This window comes from Dendrobates tinctorius, unplaced genomic scaffold (assembly GCF_039654945.1).
Source record: "Dendrobates tinctorius isolate UK_male_01 unplaced genomic scaffold, ASM3965494v1 ptg000058l, whole genome shotgun sequence".
In the NCBI taxonomy this organism is placed as follows: Eukaryota; Metazoa; Chordata; class Amphibia; order Anura; family Dendrobatidae; genus Dendrobates; species Dendrobates tinctorius.
In genome coordinates, this window is record NW_027361726.1 from 12726335 (window position 1) to 12742385 (window position 16051).

General features: G+C 41.9%; 1 protein-coding gene across 5 annotated transcripts in view; it reads right to left on the minus strand.

Moving 5' to 3' along the window:
• Positions 1-16051, minus strand: part of LRFN5 (leucine rich repeat and fibronectin type III domain containing 5) — a 337342-nt gene that overhangs the window by 31986 nt on the left and 289305 nt on the right. For all 5 annotated transcript variants that reach the window (XM_073578035.1, XM_073578039.1, XM_073578041.1 and 2 more), the window contains one exon: positions 12958-14365. In XM_073578035.1, coding sequence (XP_073434136.1) covers positions 12958-14345 — 1388 coding nt within the window. In that variant the 5' untranslated portion in view covers positions 14346-14365. The remainder of the gene's footprint in view (positions 1-12957; positions 14366-16051) is intronic.

Below are 16051 nucleotides of genomic sequence, written 5' to 3' on the forward strand. Positions count from 1 at the left end.
TCCTCCCCTGTCACTGCACACAAACTGTTGTGTTGTAAGTGGAAATCGCTACCAGCAGAAGCAGTTTTTTTGTTCTTCTTCCCTGCCTAACGCTCTCCCTTACTCAGAATCAGCAGCAGCAACCTCTCCCTATGCTAAGATCGGCAGAAGTAAGATGACGGTAGGCGTGCATGCCCTTTTATAGCCCCTGTGACGCCACACAAAGCCAGCCAATCACTTGCATGCCCTTCTCAAAGATGGTGGTGACCGCTGCCCATGTCGTCGCGTTGCCCACAGTGTGCGTCCTCCATCATTGGCTGAAAAAGGGCGCTGGAAGCATCATTTGAAACGTGACTTTGGCGCTCTGGTCGCCGACCTTATGGCCGACCTCACACTATGGTCGGGTTTCGTTTCATGAAACCCAACTTTAGCGAATGTCGGTGACTTATGAATTTGACCGACCCGTTTTGCTCAACTCTACTTCCAGCGCCTTTTCTCAGCCAATGATCAAGGATGCACACTGTGGGCCACGCGATGACATGGGCAGCGGCCACCACCATCTTAGAGAAGGGCATTCAAGTGATTGGCTTGCTTTGTGTGGCGTCACACTGGCTATAAAAGCCCTGACCGCCGACCGCCATTTTACTTCTGCTGATCTTAGCATAGGGAGAGGTTGCTGCTGCTCATTCTCAATAGGGAGAGTGTTAGGCAGGAAAGAAAAAAAAAATCTGTGCTTCTGCTGATAGTGATTTTCACTGTACAGTTAGTGTGCAGTGACAGGGAAGGATTTTTTTGTGTGCAGCAACTCTGGTGGTTATTAGGCTGCCTTACTAGGCTACCTGATAGCTGTATTGCTGTGTGCACACTGCTGTGCAGACTGCTTTTTCAAAGCACTCCTACTTTTATTATTTTTTTCTGCACAGTTAACGAGCGTTCGTTTTTTCACACACCGTATAGAGGTGTACGCTCCTCACACACTACTGTGTACCGGCTGGTATCACGGACAAATATATGCTATCTGTGTGTGACTCCAGAAAAAAAATAGACGGAGATTTACATTTTTCCATACATACACCGTATAGAGCTGTCCGCTTCTCAAACAGTATCGTATATCTGCTGTTTGGATAACGGTCAAATCTATACAGAGACAGCGTGTGTGTGTGAGTCCAAAAATACATATACGGACATTTCCATTTTTCCATACACCATATAGAGCTGTCCGTTTCTCAAACAGTATCGTATATCTGCTGTTTGGGTTACGGTCACATCTATACAGAGACAGCGTGCGTGTGAGACTCCAGAAATACATATACGGACATTTCCTTTTTCCATACACCGTATAGAGCTGTCCGCTTCTTATACAGTATCGCATATCAGCTGTTCGGATTACGGTCAAATCTATACAGAGACAGCGTGTGTGAGTCCATAAATACATATATGGACATTTGCATTTTTCCTTACACCATATAGAGCTGTTTGCTTCTCAAACAGTATCGTATATCTGCTGTTGACTCCGGAAAAAAATAGTCGGAGATTTAAAATTTTCCATACATACACCATATAGAGCTGTCCGCTTCTCAAACAGTATCGTATATCTGCCATTTGGATTACGGTCAAATCTATACAGAGACAGCGTGTGTGTGTGTGAGACTCCGGAAATACATATACGGACATTTCCATTTTTCCATACACCGTATAGAGCTGTCTGCTTCTCAAACAGTACTGTATATCTGCTGTTCGGATATCGGTCAAATCTATACGGAGACAGCGTGTGTGTGTGAGTCCGTAAATACATATACGGATATTTCCATTTTTCCATACATACACCGTATAGAGTTGTCCGCTTCTGATACAGTACCGTATATATCTGCTGTTTAGATTACGGTAAAATCCATACTGAGACAGCGTCTGTGTGTGACTACAGAAAAAAATAGACGTAGATTTTAATTTTTCCATACATACACCATATAGTGTTGTCCGCTTCTGATACAGTACCGTATATCTGCTGGTTGGATTACGGTCAAATACATACTGGGAGAGCGTCTGTGACTAAGGAAATATATACGGAGATTTAAATTTTTCCATACACCTTAAACAGCTGTACGCTCCTCATACAGTACCATTTATCTGCTGGTATTTTTGGTACATTTTCCCAAACATGAGGAAGTATGGTGGAAGAGGCCACGGACGTGGGCGTGGGGGCCAGCTGGTACTGATGGTTGTGGTGGTTCTGCTGGTTATGCCAAAAGCACAATAGCAGCTAAGGCAGGAGGTGTTGAGCCTGCGGCATCATCTGGCACAAGAAGGCCTGTAAGGTTCCCCATTCAGGGAATAGGTAAATCGCTTTTAAAGCCGGAGCATCAGGAACAGGTTTTGACTTACAATGCCGAAACAGCCTCCAGCTCTATAGCCTCCTCTTCTAAAGTTTCAAAAACTGCAAGCACTCAGTCGTCAGTGCAGGCTTCTGGTCAGGAACAACACCTTTCCTTGTGTCCTTCACCCACACCAAAAGTGAAGGATGCGGCAGGCCAATCTTCAGATTACTCCATGGAGCTCTTTTCACATACCATGCCTAGGTTATCAAGTCAAATCCTGAATTCCCCAGTCCAAGATGAATCTGACATGGAGTGCACTGATGCATAGCCACTGCTAGATGACTCTGCTGGTACATTGACCTAGAGCAATACATTTCCCTCGCAGTGTACTGAGCCAGAATCTGACCCTGATGAAACTTAGGTGCCACTTCCCGCATACTATACCACCATACACGATGACACAGAGGAAGGTGCAGATGAAAGTGCCGGTTCCCTGAGCAGGTGGGGGGGCATACTCGTGGGTGACAGCACTGGCACAGGGCCCCTCATAGTATGCAAAAGTGTCTCTGACGGTGGGAGGGCCCACTCACCATCAGACACACCGACGTACTATGTGGGGCCCTGTGCCAGTGCCGTTGCCCACGAGTGGGCCCCCCTGCTTGCTCAGGGCCACAACACTTGCAATACTTACCTCCCCTGCTCCACCGCCATGACGTCTTCCACGTTTCCTGGCAGTGACATTCAGGTCAGAAAGCACGATGACATCATGTCTGTATTCCCTCTGCCTAAACAGTCCAAGTGCAGAGAACTGGAAGATGGCGATCCTGAGGAGTCCAGAGTAGAGCAGTGCCCAGCGAGGAGTGGTGTTTAATTTTTTTAAAGGTTGGGAGCAATTTTTGGGGAGCACTATACACTGGAGAATGATATATGGGGCCCATCATACACTGGAGCATCATCCATGAGGCCCATCATATACTGGAGCATTCCAAATGGGGGACATCAGACACTGGAGCAGCATTTACGGGGCCCATTATACACTGGAGCATTAGAAATGGGGCCCATTATATATGGAGCATTATTTGGGCCCATAAGACTCTGGAGCATCATCCATGGGGCCCATCATATACTGGAGCATTCTAAATGGGGCAGATTATATATGGAGCATTATTTGGGCCCATAATACACTGGAGCATCATCCATGGGGCCCATCATATACTGGAGCATTCTAAATGGGGCAGATTATATATGGAGCATTATTTGGGCCCATTATACACTGGAGCATCATCCATGAGGCCCATCATATACTGGATCATTCCAAATGGGGGACATCAGACACTGGAGCAGCATTTACGGGGCCCATTATACACTAGAGCATCAGAAATGGGGCCCATTATATATGGAGCATTATTTGGGCCCATAAGACACTGGAGCATCATCCATAGGGACCATCATATACTGTAGCATTATATGGAGCTCATCATATACTGTATGGCACATTATATGGGACCAATTATTCTGTATGGAGAAATATATGGGGCTCATTATTTTGTATGACGCACTATGTGGTGGCAATAATACTGTATGGAGTAATATACTGTCCGCTTTTAGAGATATTGTAGAATTTAAAATAGATATCAGTCATGTAATGTAAGAAGTGAAGTATTTTGCATTGTACTATACCTATATTTCTGTGCCGTATCGGGGCATCATGAATTGTGGTATGTGTTAAAGGAGCGCACTGACACTCTTTGGCCCGGGGCACACGAAAACCTGGAGCCAGCCCTACCCCCCCCACATCTTTAGCCAAATAACCCCCAGTTTTCAATACTTAACTATTATTATGAAGTAAATTGACAAGCTTAAGTAATAAGAATTGATGTTGTTGGCATTGAAATGGGCACTGTAGGTGTGTTTCCTGTCCTCCACTCCCTGCCGACTTTGCTTCCCCATTGACTTGCATTGGGTTTCATGTTTCAGTCGGACCTCTGACTTTTCCCGATAGTCGACCGATTTCGTTTGACTCAACTTTTGAGAAAGTCGGGTTTCATGAAACCCAACTCGACCCTAAAAAAAGGCAAAGTTGCTCATCTCTATTTGTAACTCCTTTTATCTGTCTTTGTTATGCTCATCTCAGCTTATTTATAACCACAGACCAGTGTAAAAGCCTGTAAAAGTCAAAGGGTGCTACATTTTTAATAAAACCCAATTGTAAAAATTATTTTAGTAAATGAAAAAAAAAAACGTCCTTAAAGTCAACACCAACAACCCTTTAAAGGAGATTTTTCTAAAAATAGGTTTAAGTGTTACATATCCCATATTTCGTTAGAATAAAAAATATAAAATAATTTTTGAATTGCAGATAAACAAAGGCAAAAGCTTTCCCATTCAATATGTAATAACTAGTGATGAGTGTTATCTGAGCATGCTCGGGTGCTAAACGTGGGTCTTCGGCGTGCTCTAATATGTTTGAGTCCCCATGGCTGCATGTCTCGTGGCTGTTCGACAGCCGCAACACATGCAGGGATTTCCTGTTTGTTAGACAATCCCTGCATGTATTGCAGATGTTGAACAGCCACGAGACATGCAGCCATGGGGACTCGAATGTATTATCTGAGCACGCCGAAGTTATTCAGATAACACCTTATCCGAGCCCATTCGCTTATCAGTAGAAATAATCCATCCCATCAATGTTACCCATCGGCCCTGTAACCACCTCCCCTCTCGGAGACAGATCAGTTTGCACTTCTGCAGAAATGACAAATTACAAGGAGCTCAGCGCAGCTGGCGACTATTTGGTGACTGACACATGATGTAGCTGGACAGAAGAGAATGCAATGTTCTAAAAACAAAATTCCTGTGCCTCAGGTCACATTCTCTGCGGAGATGAGCAGAAATTCTTAGTCACCGGATTCACATTCCAGCACAAGGTTCTGGAAATAATCAGGTTACAAAATAATTTGTAACAAAAAGTGACAGACAATGTGTAACAAACATTACATTATACCAGGATGGGGGACATTATTACTGGAAGGGGCCCAGGATGGGTGACATTATTACTGGAAGGGGTCCAGGATGAGGGGACATTATTATTGGAAGGGGGTTATTATTACTGGAAGGGGCCCAGGATGATGGACATTATTACAGGAAGGAACCAAGGATGGGGGACATTAATACTGGAAGGGGCACAGGATTGGGGACATTAATACTGGAAGGGGCCCAGGATGGGTGACATTATTACTGGAAGGGGCCCAGAATGAGGGGACATTATTATTGGAAGGGGGGCATTATTACTGGAAGGGGCCCAGGATGAGGGACATTATGACTGGAAGGAGCCAAGGATGGGGGACATTAATGCTGGAAGGGTCCCAGGATGGGGGACATTAATACTGGAAGGGGCCCAGGATGGGTGACATTATTACTGGAAGGGGCCCAGGAGGAGGAGACATTATTATTGGAAGGGGGCCATTATTACTGGAAGAGGCCCAGGATGAGGGACATTATGACTGGAAGGAGCCAAGGAAGGGGGACATTGAACGGGCCTAGGATGGGGTCATTTTTCCTGGAAGTGGACCAGGATGGAGGACTTTATTTCAGGAAGGTGCCCAAAATGGAGGACATTATACCAGGAAGGAGCCAAGGATGTGTGACATTTTTACTGGAAGGAGCCAAGGATGGTGGACATTATACCAAGAAGGGGCCCAGGATGGAGGACATTATTACTGGAAGGGACCGAGGATGGGGGACATTATTACTGGAAGGAGCTCAGGATGGGGGACATTATTACTGGAAGTGGCCCAGGATTGGGGACATTAGGTGCCCAGGATCGAGGACATTAATATTGGAAAGGGCCCACCCAGGATTAGAAATAACAAAAGACTGACTTTTACATCCAGACAGAAAAACTGGTGTGTACAGGTGCAAACTAATAGTAGTAATCTATTCTCTATACATAAGAAATAAAGTTGCACTCTGTAGTACTACAGCAAGAAAACATGAAATATATGTGCTTATGTGCTAAGTATCTCCATTTTTTCTTATTTTCTAGAGCAGTAATGCTATTCCAATTTCATGTACTTCATGTTTTCCTACGATAGCGCTAAAGAGTGCAACGTTACTTGTTTATTATAGATAACGTGTCACAGGCAGATCTTCTGGAGCGACGGTACACCACAGTGGCACAGTGTTTAAGAACTGTAATGCTTGGGTCCTGGGTTCAAATCCCACCTAGGAAAATTCCTGAATGAATTTGGTATTTTTTTTCCTGTGTTTGGCTTCCTTCTTCTAGTAGATAGCATCGGCCCACAGGGAAATCGGTGAATTTCCGGGTAGGCCGCTATGCAGGCTTAAGCCTGTTACCAGACATGAGCAGTCGTTGGAACAATACATTTGATCCACTTTGTACAGAGAAAAGCAACATCTAATCATTTATCCAGGAAGCACTATAGTTTATTAATAGAAGCAGAGCGAAATGGGTGAATGATGGTAAGAGTCATTGTTACTGGTGGGCCCTTAGTATGTCAGTTTAATACTGCCGGTGCCCCAATGGGGACAGTGGTGACAGTGTACCTTGGCAAGCATAATACATTTTTACAGATGGAGAGCTACATATATACAAAAGGAATTCTATCTCTCATCTAGGTACAATCCAGACAAGACTCCTGTGAAAAAGGTGCAGAAGTTTTACTTAGCCCATAGATACAAAGATTGGCTCTATACATGGAGTCTTTTCTTTTAATTTAAATTTTGGGCTTTGAGCTGAAATGCTGCCAGTGCCATGTGTGTGGGCCAATAGAGGTCTGTTTTTGCTGCCTTCTTTGTTTTGATGTTTAGTTATTACAGATGAGCGGATCAGGCAAAATTAGAATTCGCCAGTTCGTGTGGATTTTCCCAGGAAATTCAATTTGCACAGAAGTTATTCTCTGAGAATTGAATGTCCCATATTATGGTCTGGGGTCTCATCAGGCCCTAGAACACAATAAACGTAATATGTAAAAAGTAAGGAAACATCCTTATACTCGAGGCTCACCAGTCCAGACGCTTCACTCCTCACCATCACCTGTTGTCATTGCATCTTCTGAACTCTTGTTCTGATGAGGTTACACACAAAAGATCGCAATGTCATGCCACACGACGTGCATGAACAAGCATGCACAAAACCATCCTGGGTGTCTTCAGAGCTATAAGTCATGGCTCACTGTGAGACAGATTTCAGCGCCAACAGTGGGGATAAGAAGATGCAATGAGGGCCGTACAGCTGCTGATGACTAGCAGAGGGGCTGGACATGTTAGTGCATGCACAGAAACCGCCTGAACCTCATCAGAGCCATAAGTCTTGGCCTAGCGTACAGAGGTCCTGTAAGTTTGCATACCTGCATGCGTAAGGCCAATATGGCAAACCTTCCTTGCCTCATTAGAGTCATAAATCCTGGCCTGGTGTGAAGAGGAGATTCAGATCTCTACTGATGAGGGGCAAACACCCAGAAACATGTATTTGCAAATGAAGTGTCTGGTTTGGGCTTTTTTCCTAAGTAATGTGACAAGGCTCGTTAATGGTTCAAAATTGCCTTTTAGGATCCATCCAATAGGTGAAGAGGAAATTTTTATATTGTACTCACCGCTCCTAAATCTAGTACAGAATCTGATTTACATTTGACAATCCCTTTGCTCAATAACTCACATTTGAAGGCTGTGTTGACACATTCCAGCTATGATGCACTGTGTTTTTTTGCCATAATCGTGGAAAAATTGCAACATATTTTTGCAATTTTTGAATCTTACAGTAAAACAAAATCTGCACTATGACCACAATATGTCAACATAGCCTAAATGCTGTGACAATTCATAGTAACATAGTTATTAAGGTTGAAGGGAGACTTTAAGTCCAATAATTCCCATTATTCAATATCAGGTTTGTCACTGAATTAACTTGCAATTTTTTGACAATAAGGGATATTTTTTCATAAAACTTTGTAATGATTGATGACATAGAACAACACTGGACAAACTGGGGCCCTCTGACTTTTCCTTTGCGGCCCGCTGACACTCACAGCCCAGCCAGAGGGCCGGAGAAGGACTCATCTACGACTCTAATCTTTCAAAGAATCGTCATTAATTTTTATAGCCCGCTCTCCTGTCTTCTCATTGGTAGATGCGTGACTGCTGAACTCCTTGTTTGCAGAGCTGCTAAATCTTCTGCAGGAAAGTTCAGAACAGGAGGAGGGAAGCAGGGACTACAACACCCATCTGCTGCAGATAATGGGCAAGTATATTCTAAGTGGAGCCCAGATAAGACCTAGGAGCATCATTGTGTGTCTGCTGTGCTGATTAGGTCACACCACCTGCACTGGCTCCTTTACACTGACTATGGAATAACAGCTAATTAGCAACCGCTGCTTCTCCCTGGATCTTCCTGACAACTGAAGGGAGATAAAACATTTGGGCTGAGTATTCCTACTGAACATAAGGACCAACAGTAAAGTGCCCCCTACCTCCACTACATGCAGCCTTTAAATGGGATATTCCATGTTCCCCACCATGCCTCCTCACCTTTGTATGTGCGGGTTAACCTTTACTCCCACTTTGCACCCAGCTTGTGCTGTTGTATGTCCTGTGCAGGAGAGGTAAGGGTTAATCTCCCCACTGTGCTCCCTCTGTGACCTGTGGCTTATCACATCTACTCCAAAGACTACTATAAAGACCCCCACCCAACTCTGCCTGCCAGCTCCTGCCCCATATCTGATGTGGTTCCATGCATGTGGCCAGAGATGGGCCAACAACTTTTTTTCCCCAATGTATTTATTGCTTGATCAACTGCTAATACAAATTACGATACACGTTATTGCAACAACTGTATTGTCAGGCTATGTTCACACTATTGTGTTGTTGGTACAAGTGCTGTCCTTGAAAAAAAATGAACCCCACCTGACACAGAGCATTAGGAGCAATGTCATGGAATTGAGCTGTTTAGATAACAGCTTGAAAATGTGTAAAATACATCACAGCTCGTACCGGTCTCTTCTGTATGTCGGATGAGATTCGATTGTTGAAGTCTATGGATGTGCAAAAAGAAACTGGATCCCATATGAATCATCCGTACAGCATCCGATTTTTGTGAATACATTTCCATTACTAAACAGGATGCTGTATTTGTTCTTGTAAATTTTATTTACTTCTGATGTATAAAAGTGGATGCCATACGGATGACAAAACAGATGGAAAAATCAAAAAATTTTTGGCACTCAACTCGTTGCAAAGATGAAGAATTTTTATTCGCAGTCACAAATATAGACGTTTCGCCTGCATCAGCTAGCCTTCATCAGTAAACAAGACTGCTCCTATCTCTATAATTTTTTGGACATTATATTGTATGACAAATAGTAAATTAGGTGCTATTGGAGGTGATACCATCCACCATGTAAGAACTGGTATATAAACCTGTAGATTTCAAAGAGAAGGGGTAGTAGAGAAATATTCCAAATGAGATCATATACAGGATTATTAGATCTGTGACTTTGAAAAGCTCCAAAGGTTGCAACAATCAGAAGTTGGCATAAACATCCTATGGCTATGCCTGAAGGGAATTGTCCCAAAGGGGATTACTTGTGGGATTGTTAAATCCTGTGTGACTCATAGAAAATCCCAATTCCGCGCTGTAAGAACAGCAGCTGGCTGTAGTTTCAAATGTCTGTCATTGGTGGGTGGCAGCAGGACCTGTGTAAATGCGGCATCCACCGCTGGTGTGGCAGATGGAAAGTCGTCTGCTTTTATGGCCAATGTGAACATGCTTTTACATCATGCATGTCATTCAATTCTACTTCAGTTCAGTTTTTTTGTTTTTTCTTCAGCATTTTTGTATTCAGTACAAATAGGGTGTGGCCTCCATTCTACTGAGCTGTGTAGTTTATTTAGTCCCTCTGAAGCTGGGTGTCCGTTTGGGACCCAGAGACTCTGCTACTATTCACACTAGGTAGGTTTTAACCGTTAGTGTAGTTACTGTCTCAAATGGGTACACCTTGTCGTGGTGGGACAGCTTTATACTTTTTTGATCAAAATAGTGTTTACTAAGTACCCTATGTTATTTAATGCACTTGCTTTTTTACTTATTTATTTTTATTAGGGTATATGCATACATTGTTTTTGTTTTTTTTTCCTTTGGTTTTGCTTGCTTTTATGGCCAATGTGAACATGCTTTTACATCATGCATGTCATTCAATTCTACTTCAGTTCAGTTTTTTTGTTTTTTCTTCAGCATTTTTGTATTCAGTACAAATAGGGTGTGGCCTCCATTCTACTGAGCTGTGTAGTTTATTTAGTACCTCTGAAGCTGGGTGTCCGTTTGGGACCCAGAGACTCTGCTACTATTCACACTAGGTAGGTTTTAACCGTTAGTGTAGTTACTGTCTCAAATGGGTACACCTTGTCGTGGTGGGACAGCTTTATACTTTTTTGATCAAAATAGTGTTTACTAAGTACCCTATGTTATTTAATGCACTTGCTTTTTTACTTATTTATTTTTATTAGGGTATATGCATACATTGTTTTTTTTTTTCCTTTGGTTTTGCTTGCTTTTATGGCCAATGTGAACATGCTTTTACATCATGCATGTCATTCAATTCTACTTCAGTTCAGTTTTTTTGTTTTTTTTCTTCAGCATTTTTGTATTCAGTACAAATAGGGTGTGGCCTCCATTCTACTGAGCTGTGTAGTTTTAGTCCCTCTGAAGCTGGGTGTCCGTTTGGGACCCAGAGACTCTGCTACTATTCACACTAGGTAGGTTTTAACCGTAGTGTAGTTACTGTCTCAAATGGGTACACCTTGTCGTGGTGGGACAGCTTTATACTTTTTTGATCAAAATAGTGTTTACTAAGTACCCTATGTTATTTAATGCACTTGCTTTTTTACTTATTTATTTTTATTAGGGTATATGCATACATTGTTTTTTTTTCCTTTGGTTTTGCTTGCTTTTATGGCCAATGTGAACATGCTTTTACATCATGCATGTCATTCAATTCTACTTCAGTTCAGTTTTTTTTGTTTTTTCTTCAGCATTTTTGTATTCAGTACAAATAGGGTGTGGCCTCCATTCTACTGAGCTGTGTAGTTTATTTAGTCCCTCTGAAGCTGGGTGTCCGTTTGGGACCCAGAGACTCTGCTACTATTCACACTAGGTAGGTTTTAACCGTTAGTGTAGTTACTGTTTCAAATGGGTACACCTTGTCGTGGTGGGACAGCTTTATACTTTTTTGATCAAAATAGTGTTTACTAAGTACCCTATGTTATTTAATGCACTTGCTTTTTTACTTATTTATATTTATTAGGGTATATGCATACATTGTTTTTTTTTTTTCCTTTGGTTTTGCTTGGTATATAAACCTGTAGATTTCAAAGAGAAGGGGTAGTAGAGAAATATTCCAAATGAGATCATATACAGGATTATTAGATCTGTGACTTTGAAAAGCTCCAAAGGTTGCAACAATCAGAAGTTGGCATAAACATCCTATGGCTATGCCTGAAGGGAATTGTCCCAAAGGGGATTACTTGTGGGATTGTTAAATCCTGTGTGACTCATAGAAAATCCCAATTCCGCGCTGTAAGAACAGCAGCTGGCTGTAGTTTCAGATGTCTGTCATTGGTGGGTGGCAGCAGGACCTGTGTAAATGCGGCATCCACCGCTGGTGTGGCAGATGGAAAGTCGTCTGCTTTTCGGCATAAAAATCATATGAATTTTTTCAATATTCTCATGTAACCTTAACCTGAAAATGAAATGCTTTTTATAAAGTGATAACATAAATATTATGCAGAATTAAAGGGGTGGTCTATTTAATGCTATAATCCAATCACTTTTCCAATACACTTCAATTAAAAATGATCTACCTTTCCCTCTCTACTTTAACTTTCTGTCTGCTTGTTTTTTTTTTTACTTCCAATGACATTTCATTTGAGAATCTCAGTTTATTTTGGGACACTCGCATGGGACATCATCTGGGGCAGAGGCTGTGGTTACTGCCACAGCTGCTTTCTCCATCTTGAAATGAAATGTCATCATTGACATCTGTTTCAGAGACTGGACTAGTCCCTCGCTCTGTTGCCTCCTTACAATTTGCACTGACAGTGCACTCCCTTGCTGGCTCATCACTTTTCTTTAGAGCCAGCAAAGGTGCGCACTGTCACTAGGAATTCAAAAGAATATAGCACGGAGAGCTCATACTGAGTATGCGGCAGAATTTATAACCGATGCAGTTCTAGCTTAGCCCCTGAAACAGAAATCACTGACATTTCATCTCAGAGGGCTCAGAGGCTGCGACAGTGACCGCAGCCTCTGTCTCCTGATGACGTCTGCTCTGAGTATCCCAGCATGCACTGGTGAATCTCAAGCAAAATGTCATTGGAAGTATAAAAAAAAAAAAGAGAGGAAGTCAGAATATAGAGGATTTGTTAGGGAATTTTTTATTGACGTATATTAGAAAAGGAGATTAGATTATTACACTTAATAGATGCACATTTAGCATGAAATTCACATTTGGCTTAGGACCACCCCTTTAAGTTCAACCGATGGGTTCGGTCCTCCACAGCAGTGCCAGTTTCTCATGTAGCCCCTTGGGAAAATTAATTGCCCGCCACTGCCATAAAACATTCTTTAACTTAGCAAATACATGTACCGTACCTGTAGACAAGGGAGTCATCGTATGTGCCATTATACTGTATCTGGAACATTCTTATACCAGGGATATTTCTTTGAAAATTGAATTTAATAAGTACAGTGGATGATGTTGCTTCTGCCACCACCACCTTCTTATCTTGGCTCAGTTTTGTATCTCCGTTGCTGCTACTTGCATTAGAACCAGACTTGGTTGATGTCAATATGTCCGATGACCCAGGATCCTGCTCCTGAATGTGATTTGTACTATTCACTAAGTGTGGGAGCTTGATTATGTGAAGACTGATCGTTTTTGTCGTCTCTCCGGCAGGATTCGAAGCAATACATGCGAAAGGACCTCCATCTTTGACTGTGGTTATAAGAATGTCTAGTGTTCCATTGTCATAAACCCAAATCCTTGTTCCATTGGATATTAACTTTCCTTCCGGGGATATCCAGTGGACTGCGGGTTCAGGATCTCCAAGGGCTTTGCATTTTAACACCGCTCTTTGACCTTCCAGGACTTCTACATCCGGTGTGTACCTTGTGATAAGTGGTGGCTCACATAAGAAGTCTTCTTCTGTGATGGACCAGAAATAACGTCCTGAAAGAAGAGGTGGTGAAGCACATGTTTCCAAATCATCTTCTCTCAGAAGGCGCCTCAGCCATAGTAATTCACAATTGCAATGTAAGGGGTTTCCACCAAAACTTAATGCGAATGTTGAGGGGCTTATCATCCCTGAGGTTGCTAGCACCTGGGCTCTCTGAAACAGAGGGTCTGGGGGTAATTTTTGCAGTTTGTTGGATGTTACATCTAATCTATTTAGCTTGTGCAGGTGGGAAAAAGTTCCCTTTGGGATGTGCTCGATCATGTTGTGATCTAAACTAAGAGTGTGCAAGCTGACCATTTTTTCCACTGCTTCCCAAGGAATGGTCTCTAAGTTATTGTAGGATAGGTCAAGTTCCTCCAGGGCTAAAACATCATCAAAAGCGGTGGGTGAAATTAATGTTAGCTGGTTGTTATTAAGTATCAAATGGTGGAGATTTGACAGACCGGTAAAGATGTCATTGGTGACTTTAGTCAATCGATTGCTGTTTAAATGCAATGCTCTTAAATTGCGAAGGTCGGCAAATGATTGAGGTGTGATGTAACTTATTGTATTCCTGGACAGAGTCAGTTCCACCAAGCTTGTCATATTTGCAAAATCTTTCCGTTTTATACTGGTGACAAAGTTATCCGCTAGCCGTAATTCTACAGTCTTTCGGTTGATGTTTGGTGGGATGAAGAGCAACCCTTTCTTGTCGCACAAGGTTGCGAGATTTGGAGATAGATTTTGACAGGCACAGCGCTTAGGACAGATCTCAGCTCTCACCGCCATGCCAATGAACAACAGATAACCAAACAGTTTTTCCATTGTAGATCAGGTTAAAAAGCCTGTAAGAAAAAACAGAGATATCCACCATTAGTATCATGAACATTATACATTTTGTATATTTTAAATTGTAAAAATGTAAAAGACTTTTTGATTAGTTTTAAAATTGTGCTGGAAAGCCAAATAGCAGTAGCCAATTTTATTTCATTAATCATACATCCCTGTTAATGAAACAGTTATCCCTCAAATCTCTTGTCTATACCTTTTTTCCCAATTTTTGATCAGATTTCAAGAATTAAAAAAATGAAAACAATTCTAATCACATTTAATAAGTACTTGTTGAATATCCCTCTTTGCTAATGAAACAATTATATCTTTAGTTAAACTACGTAAACCCCTGATTCTTTTTCTTATGCATTTTCCTAAAATTTTCATCAAATTTCCAAAATTTTCAGAAACCAATGAAAACAATTTTAATCAAATATAATAAATAAAACGTGTTCAAGTTGTGAATGTGCATGCACAATGCCCACGCTGAGATCTGTCGGCCGGTATTTGGCAACAATAGGACATTTTTTCTATTGGCTCCTTTGGATCACTTTGATAAAGCCTATCACAGGGATAAAAAAAGTAAATCAAACCCCCTTTGCCACCCCCTTATTTAGATAAAAATTATATATATATATATATATATATATATATATATACACACGCTGTGTATATATATATATATATATATATGAATATATTTTTTTTTTATATTCTTTGCAGTTGGAGTTAGGGTTAGGGTTGGAGTTGGGATTGGAGTTAGGGTTGGGGTTAGGGCTATATTAGGGTGGGGGGAGTGTTATGGTTAGAGTTGGGGTTAGGATTAGGAATGTGTTAGGGTTATGGTTGGCGGTGGGTTGGGGTTAGGATTGGGGTGTGTTAGGTTTAGGATTAGGGGTGTGTTAGGGTTAGAGTTAGGGGTTTGCTAGGGTTAGGGTTGGGGTTATAACTGGGTTGTGTTGGCGGTGGGTTAGGGTTGGGGTTTTTCAAAAGTAAAAAAAATGACTATAAGAAGACTAGTTTTGAGTGCAAGTGCTCGCTACTCGAGTTTGCATCCGGTGCTTGGGTATGTATGGAGAATAGCAGATCCTCGCATGTTTTTTTGGGGGGTGTCTAACAGTCATGAAACATGCAGGGCAGGAACTCGCAATATTTGGTGCATATCCGAGCACTCAATGCAAACTGAAGTAGAGAGGACTTGCTCCCAACACTAATGACAACATATTCAATCTGATAACCTAATGTTATCAAATTCTGTGTTGTACCTGAGGGTTCAAAATACTCACTATACCCCTGAAAAATAAATCTGAGGGGTGTGGTTTCCAAAATGGGGTCACATGTGACATCAGGGGCTCTCCGAATGCGACATGGCGTCCGCTAATTATTCCAGCAAGCTTTACATTCAAAAAGTCAAATGGTGCTCCTTCCCTTCCGAGCCCAGCCATGCACCCACACAGTAGATTTACCATACAGATAAGGTATTGGTATATTCAGGACAAATTGCACAACACATTTTGGGGTCCATTTTCTCCTGCTACCCTTGCGAAAATAAAAAAAATTTGGGTCTAAATTAATTTTTTGGCGAAAAAACTAAATGTTCATTTTTTCCCTCCAAATTGCGTCAGTTCCTGTGAAGCACTTGAAGGGATAATAAATTCTTGAATGTGGTTTTGAGCGCCTTGAAGGGTGTAGTTTATTGA